This window comes from Parus major, chromosome 1 (genome assembly GCF_001522545.3).
Source record: "Parus major isolate Abel chromosome 1, Parus_major1.1, whole genome shotgun sequence".
Classification (NCBI taxonomy): Eukaryota; Metazoa; Chordata; class Aves; order Passeriformes; family Paridae; genus Parus; species Parus major.
In genome coordinates, this window is record NC_031768.1 from 33840803 (window position 1) to 33850103 (window position 9301).

Consider the following 9301-nt stretch of genomic DNA (forward strand, 5'->3'; position numbering starts at 1 on the left):
AGCTAATTGAGCCAAGGGGCAGCAATTATTCCAGCAATTGAGCAGTGTGGGATCCTTTCACACTTATAAGATGCAACTAAAATCATATCTTTGGAAGATTCACCCATAAAAAATTCTTCTGCCATATGTATTGCTTTATCACTGACAGGTGTGTAAACTTGTGGGTCTTTACCAACACACTATGACCAACAAATGCTGCATTACAATCAGCTTTTAAACTTTATTTTTCACAACTGAAGTTTCTTGAACTGGGAGTAAACAAAAAAAAATTGAAAAAAGGATAACACCATGAGTAAGATAATTTCAATCACTTTTTTTTTTTTATGTTTGAAAAAGTGCTTCTTCAGTGATGCTTTTTGTTTAGGGTTTATAGAGCAGAATATCTGAGAAAACCAAAGGCAAAACTTAGCAGGGGAAACAGAGCTAAAAAGGCACCAAACACCTCCCTTATGTCCTTTGTCACTAGGTTCACCCAATTCAGTAAGCAACAGGCCTGCTTTCTCCATAACCTCTCTTCTTGTCAGTGAACTCATCAAAAACTTTCCTGTATTCACATCCCTCACTAGTCTTGCCTCCAGCTTAGCTTTGTCTTTTCTGACACCATTCCTCTATGTGCAGATGATGTCTTTGTATTATTCCCAAAACCCTTCTTCTACATTTTGTACAATTCCTTTTAGTCTCTGAGTTCAGACTCAATCTTCATGTCCTGCCATGCTCACCTAGCATGCTTACCTGATTTTCTGCACACCAAAATGGATCATTCAGGTGTGTCCAGAAAGGACAACTAAGCTGTGAAGAGTCTGGAGCACAGGTTTTATGAGGAGCGGCTGATGGAGCTGGGGCTCTCTAGCCTGGAGAAAAGAGGATCAGGGGAGACCTTAATGATTTCTACATCCACCTGAAAAGAGGTTGTGGCCAGGTGGGAGTCAGTCTCTCCTCCCAGGAAACAAACCACAGGAAAAGAAGAGATGGCCCCAAGTTGCACTAGGGGTGGTTTAGGTTGAGTATTTGGGTGGCCAGGAATTTGAACAAACTGTTCAGAAAAGTGATGGAATCACCATTTCTTGAAGTGTTCAGAAAACATATGGCTGTGTTCAGTCCAGGTGTCAGAACTGGACTGGCCTCCACCAGTTGCGGTGCCTGCCCGGATTCAAGCAGTGTCAGATACATTCACACAATGGTCAGAAGACTTTTATTACCTCAGCATCCCAGAAAGGATTTCCCAGTAGTTTCCTGAATGAGTTAAAGGAGCAAGAGAGGAGATCCCCAGAGCTGTCGAGCAGCAGCCCTTGGCAAGGGACATTTGGCTTCAGTTTATGAGACACCTCATGAGGACCAAGTGTGATGCCTACATGAATAACCTTGTGAGCTATCACACAAAAAGTGCATGGCTGATTAGGGTAAAGGACATAATACACAACAAGTTTTGGGAAAATTCAGCCAAAGGCAACATAGCTAGCAATATATTGCAATGTAGAATAGTGATCTTAACAAAGCATAAAGAGTTTCATTATAGGCAATAAATATGTGATTACTGCTGTACCTCCATCACCATCTCCTTATTGTTCTTACGCATTTAGCCCTGCAATGTGGCACTTGCAGACACGGTTTAGTTGTGAACTTGTCTGTGCTGGGTTAATAGTTTTACTGAATGATCTTAGAAGTCTTTTCCAAGCTAAGCAATTCTATGATTCTATGATTCCTGTGCTCTGAGGAGGTTGACCTTGTAGAGCAACAAGTAACTTGGTCCTTAAGGGTACTTTCCCTTGAGTACCAAAGCCTGTGACCATGTGGTTTCCTGTAGAAAGTCTCATCAGCTTTCTTTTCTTTTATTTTCTGATCATGAGTTCTGGAACAGGCACCTACTACATTAACAACTCTGCTGGTCTGTCCTCTGATGCCTACACACAAGTTCTCTTACTGGTTCATTACAGACAGAGCTCTGTGCATACAAGACACTCCTTAATAAGCAGTAGAAGAACCAGGTTACCAAGCCTGTTTGCAAGGACACAGTCACCCTACTTGGTGAGATGCATCCCATGCCTGCCCAGTAGCCCCTCTTTCTCAAAAAGGATCCCAAGGTCATAGAAGACAAGAGACAAAGCCCTGTCTGTGACAGTGGTTATTCAGCCAGGTGTTGACCTGCTGGATGACTGCAATTCTGCTCAAGCCTTTCCCTCTCACTGGAAGGCCTGGGGAGACACCATCTGGACTTCCTGCCCTTCACCATCCCCCCAGCACTCTGCAATCACCCTTGAAATCTTGCTGGTTACCCCTGCACCTATAAAGAAGAACAAGGGGTTCATTGGCCAGATATTTCTCCTAGATTGATCCCTGTGTATAATTTAGCTTGACTGCATATACTAGAAGGTGTCCTGGACAGCAGATTGCTTTATAAAATCGTAGAATGGTTTGGGTTGGAAGTGACCTCAAAGACCATCTAATTGAATTTCTGCCATGGAAGGAACACCTTTCACTAGACCAAGTTACTCAGAGTGCCATCCAGCCTGGCCTTGAGCAATTCCAAGGACATCCACAGCTTCTCTGGACAGTCTGTCTCAGTGCCTCTCCACCAGAACAGTAAAGAATTTCTTCCTAATATCTAATCTAAACCTACCCTCCTTCATCTTAAGGCCATCCCTCCTGTGTTATCAATACATACCCTTGTGAAAAATCCCTCTCCAGCCTTTCTGTAGGACCCATTAGGTGCTGGAAGGTGCTGGAAGCTTTCCCCAGAGCCTTTTCTTCTCCAGGCTGAACAGCCTCATGTTCAGATGCTGCATGGGCATGCATGCAATTATTTGAAAAAATAAATCTGGATTAATTTTATTCTAAAATGGTGTATTGCAAAATAATTACAAAAATGAATAACTAGTTGTATAATGGAGATTATATAGTCTGCAGTCATTAGTTGTGTGTGGTCAGTACATTATGTGGTAATTATTTTGGCTATTCAAATAAGATAAGCAAATTTTATTCTATCTATCAAAAATGTAGTGGAGGGCAATCTAAAATATCTGTGAATCCATACCAGTCCCAAATATTTTCATCTAAAAGAAAACAAAACAATATTTACATAATATTTACAGTTACATACAGTGCCACTGTAATATTAAAACATTAGATGTATACAGAAAAGTTTATTTCACAGATTCTTTATCTTCTGTCTTTTTTTTCCCCCCTGGTGTCTATAAAAATAAACTTATAGTTTTCATTTAGGTCTGATTTGTTTTGTGTTTCAATATGAAACTGTGATGACAAGGAAAACAAATAATTTTCCATAGCAGAATTAATTGCTATATAAACTTGGCATTGTAGGTGAATTAGATATTAGATACTAAATGTTAGACAAATTGTTAGTTCTTCTGAACAAGCCATGAAGTCCATAAGAAAGGGAATGCAGTAAAATGGGACAGTAGATAAAAATTAATTATTATTGAAACATAAGCAATGATAAAAATAAAGTTAGTTGCTTTTCTTTTTCTTTCAATTTACAGGATAATCCTGAAGGAAAACCCATCTATACTTCCATACAAGTGAGTTTGTTTGTTCTATTAATCAGCAATACATGTTAATTTCATTGTCAACTGTGAAAAGCAAATAGTATGCAAATACCTTTAAATCATGAGTATGTGCTCAGTGTCCTATGCTTTATGGGAACCTTATTTATGGATTTCACAAATGCATCAAACTGCTAAATCATCATGGCATATGTAATTTATTATGTATTCTGGGGCAGAACTTCACTGCTTTTCTGTAAATATTTTGAAAAATCTCCCATTTTTCATTATATTGTCCACTCTCCTTCTCAAATATATGGAATATACTTTGAAGTTACACATCACTGACAACAGAGAAAATATAAAGTATCTCCTAGGAATTCTATTTTGTTTATAAAAAACATAGACCACAAAAGTCCTTTTTGGGATGGAGGCTGTCATCCAGGTATGCTGCACCTCCTTTAAATCAGTGCAGCTTGCACATCTCACCTCTAAGCAAAAGTCTCCAAGAGCAAGAGTACTGCAGTAAATTCCAGTCACATTAAGTATGGCATTCATCTACTTATTTTACAGGATTGTCTGGAAAGTTATGCTTTTTCTGAAAACTCATAACGCAGAGACTAAAGGCAGGTGCACGGACACCTTATTCCTCAAATCACTCAGTTCTAGCAGTACTAAAATGAGATGGTCCAAGATGTTTTTCTACCTCTCTATGTGCTTAGGGAAAGTATCAATAAATAAAAGCATATCATAAGAAATCACAGGTTACACTTTTACAGTGCAGAACATGAAATGCTTTTAAATGTAAAAAGTTTAATGAATGTCAGGTTATTTTTGAGATACATATTTGCATATATATTATATAAATAACAATAATGCCTTTTTTTTCTCTGTAACAGCAGTCTTATTTAATAAACAATGCTTTCATAGCCTCTTAAAGCTTTTCCTTGGTAAATGGAACATGCATATTGTCAACACAGGCATGGAACAATGAAAAGCAGCTCAGTTTTTTGGGTGCTTTTTTTAGGAAGGGGGAAATAGCAACATATTTCTAAGATCCAATACAAGAAAGAAGTATGTCTTGAAAATGAGAGCAGCTGGAAGTGTCTGCTTAGTGAACCCAGCCTGGGGGGAATGGAGTGCACCCGTTGAGTTTGGTAAGAACAAATCCATGCCCTGGGCTACCCTTCCCCCAGAAATGTCCTGTCTACCTCACACCTACGGACACACAAAGGCACAAGGGATTGGCAAAAGTTTTGCTTCACACCACACTACAGGGAAGAGTAGGAAGAGACTTAATAGATTTCTTAACATTCTAACACTGCAAATAACATTAAGATTTACACCTTTGCAGCTGTAGTGAGCTCCTGCTTACTGTAGTGGGGAAACAATTAAGATCAATGTTAGTTCTTCCCATCAGACATTTCTGCTAAAGTGATGAATTACAGAATTCATTTCTATACCAAGCAAAACCTTTCAGACTGAAAGGTTCACCACAGTCAGTCACCACAGCAGATGTTTGACACAGCATGAAGTTAAACAAGACCGAGTTCAAGGTGCTGCTCCAGGGCCAGGGCAGCTGCTGGTATCAATACAGTCTGGGGGATGAAGGAATTGGCAGTAGCTTTGCTGAGAAGGACTTGGGGGTGCTGCTGGGTGAGAGGCTGAGAGCCATGAGCACTCCCAGCCCAGAAAGCCAAACGTGTCCTGGGCTGCATCCAAAGCAGTGTGGGCAGCAGGGCCAGGGAGGGGATTCTGCCCCTCTGCTCTGCTCTGCTGAGACCCCAGCTGGAACCCTGCATCCAGTTCTGGGGTCCCCAGCACAGGAAGGGCATTAAGCTGTTGGAGTGAGTCCAGAGGAGGGCCACAAGAAGGATCAGGGCGCTGGAGCCCCTCTCACAGTCTGAGAAAGTTTAGGTTGTTCTACCTGGGAAAGAGAAGGCTGGAGAGACACCCTGTTGCACTCATCCAGTACCTAAAGACACTACAAGAGAGCTGGAGAGGGACTTTGTGCAAGGACATGTAGATGTAGTTCAAGGGGGAATGGCTTTAAACTGAAGGAGTGTAGATTTAGGTAAGATTTTAGAAAGAAATTCTTCACTGTGAGAGAGATGAGGCACTGGCACAGGTTGTCCAGAGAGGGTGCCCCATCCCTGAAAATGTTCAAAGCCAGGCTGGAGGTCTAAGCAATCTGCTCCAGTGGAAGGTATCCCTGCCTATTTCTGTCTTCTGTAATTCTATGATCTATTCTTATATGACTACTACTACCACCACCACTACTATTACTACTAATTTATATAAGTTTCTCTTTCAGGAAATTATGAAATTATATCTCCTTCAGGATGGATTTTACTTGGGGTAGCAGTTACAACACCCTTAATGGCAATCATCACTTTTTCTTTTTGCAAAAGGCAAGCTTAAATTCTGCATTTATTTTCTCTGTGTGTGTGTGTGGGTGGGTGTGTAACACCTAAAGTTTTTAAACAAATAAGGTGGAGGTGTCTCTGTAGGATAAAATAAACCACTTAAGTGAAACAGAAAAAGAAAGAAAAAGTGTATTCTGATACACATGATGCACCTTGCATAGAAATAATATAGAGAAGACACAGCTCTCTCAACTTGTTAAAATTTTTACCACCACTTTTCACTGTTGGTAGTGACATTTCAGGACAAATTTCTTCTCCTGTCAAAGAAGGATATTTACTACTAGTAAATCTTCAATCAAAAATTAATCTATTACCATACAAATTATTAATGTTTTCCTGATACATATTCATTCTGTGTTGAGATTATGTATATTTTTCAGTTCATTTCTAAGACAGAAGAGGAAGATAAGAGCTGGTTCAAAGGTGCCATGGTGTTGCCACATTATGGTTATTCAATTTTAATTTTGGATTCAATACATTTTGATTTCCAGGACTGGCTGTTGGAAGGCGGCATTTTCACAAATCCCAGGACCAAAACTTGCTTTTTTTACACTGGCTGATACAAATCCAGAGGTATGTTCTCTATTTTTATATTAGATGTGTGAAATACATACAAAACTCTATTGGCTGAATTTTTAAAATGATACGGAACTTATTACAGAGGATCACTCTTCTCTTTGCCATATTCATATTTTCATATGAAGAAAAATGAAAGAAAATCAGCAGGTTTTTTAAGGGAAGTGAAATGCAGTTCTCTTCCAGAACCACGGGGTTTCTGCCATTCCAGTCTGCCCCCTTGGATCCCTCCAGGTGCACACCTTGCCTGCTTGCCCACTAGCAAGTTACATACGCAGCAAAGAAAAGAAGGTGACACAGAAAACAATTCAAAAGAGGGTTTTGTAAGGAAACAGGACAGACTGTGTTGGTCACACAGAGCAAAAACAGCTGAAATACTCTCAGAATTGTGTATAAGTAGAGGCTGACCTAACATTATGTATAAAACTGATGGAAGTTTTTCTTTTCCTTTCAGCTGATGGAGAACAAAATTCAGTCACTAACATCTGAAAATGAAGAGATAGTATTAGTTGCTGACATCGTGAGATAACCAAGAAAAAGGGAGGAGTTTGGAAATGCATTTCTTGCGCAATTGTATATTCCTGTGGAAAGTCTGGAATAATATATAGGCTTTCTTCACTTTCTTTTTCTTGTAGAAACATCAGTGCAGCCAAGAGAGAATGATACCTCACATGCAATCTTTTTAAATGCCACTGTATTTTCTTTTAGTTTTGGCTAATTTTAACTGTTTGGATAAATTGTCCTTATTGGATATCTTCTCATTTGTAAATATGATTGAAATATTTCATTCAGGAAGTTTTAGTTACATTTCAACCTTAAGGAAAAATAATTGTCTTTCTGTCCCATATTAAAAAGATTAACAATTAATTTATTGAAATTAATACAATTTTTAAATTTATGATGAAATCAATTTTTAAAATTTCTGATGCCTGAATTCCATTGTTCTACTGTCAAAAATGGGTCAATTCATACTAGAAGTTTCTTTGGAGCTGTTCAAGTACACATGGGCAACGAGAAAAATAAGATTCACTCAGATTTTACACTAGACATTTCAACATTTCTATTTGATTATTAGACTAATTTTATAATGACACTAGATGTTTTATTATTAGACTAAACATTCCTGGGACTATTTTCTTGCACAGGGGCCAAATCAAATGGAAGAGTCCAGACATGCTTTCTTAAACCCCTGAATAAGGTGGACACATGCAAACCACCTTTAGAAATTAGCACTGGCCTGAGCTAACCTCTGGACTATGTCCAGGAGCTGTTCAGGACATTACTTGTAAATCCTGGCTAAACTAATGCTGGGAACAGTTGTTCCTGGACATGTTCCAGTGGTGTTCTTTCTCCAGCTTATACTGTAGCTGAACACAAACAGCTCTCGGCACACTTAGTGCCTTTGACGCAGTTAATGATTACCTTTTGGTCAAAGACTCACCTGGGAAGCTTTTTGCTGCTAGCCAGAACAAAGAAATCAAATTTATAACTTGTAAACCATCTTTGTATTTTTCCCAGTATACAGCAGTGGTCAGAGTGGAAATACTCACAATAACTTGCTAAAAGAGAGATGGTTTGTAACAGACTGCACTGGTTTATATAACCTTGTGCAGTAACTCTTCTCTTGGGAAAAAATGCCAGAGTGAGGCATAGTTTGGCTCCAGTCCCCAAAACCTAGCCATGAGCTATGAGCAACCATTCAGTGGCTTAATGTGAGGAAGATATTAGTAAAGTATAATACAGTATAAAGACACTCAAGAGATGGCATTGGGGTCTTGTTAAATAGAACTTAAACAAGCTCCTCACTTGTTTCTTGCTTTCTCCTGAAAAAGGATAACATACTTAACAGAATCAGGAAAGGTGTTACAGACAGAAACCTGATAAATTAGTCCAGGTTACAGTTCAAAATTATTGAATCACAGAATGATTAAGGCTGAAAAATACGTCAAAAATCGTTGAGTCCAATCCTTGACCTAACACCACCACCTTTTCAAGTAAACCATGTAACTATGTGCCACATCCAGTCACTTCTTGAACACTGCCAGAGATATGGCTTACAAATGGATCTGCTAAAACTAATTCAGCCACTGTTTGGGCAGCCTGAAGGTACTGGTCAGGTGCCACCTTCATGTCACCTTGAACCTCACCAGACATGCCATCACAACAGCCTGCAAATTAATCCCCTCATCAAAATTAATCAAGCACACTGACACACAGTTTGCATCACAAATATGCGTGGCATGGAAGCATAATGCTTTAAAAAAGCTACTCAAGGTGGCAGTGGTGCCCAAAAAGAGCATATTTGATGAACAGAGAGTTTCAGATCACACTGAACTGGGACTACACATGTACTGGATATATTTCTTTTAGGTTACATAGAATAGTAAATGAAGTCCTTTAGTGGGTAGATTTGAAACACACATGTCCTGTTCCCAAGGTACTGGAAAGCTGACCAGGACTGAACAGTCCCAGTATGTGGTTCTAGAGACAAAATTCTGCAGCTGAGCCCTGCCTCACACATACTGTGACTAAACTGTTGCTCATTTCACTTACCTAGGTTTTTTCACCCAAGGATTTGAAATGGAAAATAATATTAACATGTCCTTCCAGTGGGAATCACTGGGTAAAGGTGGGAAAGACTGAGCAGTGTGGACTGAAAAGCAAAGATATTTAAAATTTTAAGTCTGTGAAGTAGTTTGCAATTGGTGGATCTGAGCACATACACTAGCCAAAAAAAAACAAACAAACAAACAAATTCACCCTACAATTTTGGTTCAATGATAGTGGGGTTAAAAATAG

The 9301-nt window shown here is 39.1% G+C and overlaps 1 protein-coding gene across 5 annotated transcripts in view; it reads left to right on the plus strand.

Moving 5' to 3' along the window:
* The window catches only part of LOC107201450 (interleukin-5 receptor subunit alpha-like), a 44676-nt gene extending 35446 nt beyond the window's left edge, over window positions 1-9230 (plus strand). For all 5 annotated transcript variants that reach the window (XM_033513759.1, XM_033513766.1, XM_033513773.1 and 2 more), the window contains 5 exons: window positions 3498-3536; window positions 4528-4657; window positions 5815-5911; window positions 6418-6499; window positions 6957-9230. In XM_033513759.1, the coding sequence (XP_033369650.1) occupies window positions 3498-3536; window positions 4528-4657; window positions 5815-5911; window positions 6418-6499; window positions 6957-7031 (423 nt within the window). In that variant the 3' untranslated portion in view covers window positions 7032-9230. The remainder of the gene's footprint in view (window positions 1-3497; window positions 3537-4527; window positions 4658-5814; window positions 5912-6417; window positions 6500-6956) is intronic.
* The last annotated feature ends 71 nt before the right edge of the window (window positions 9231-9301 follow it).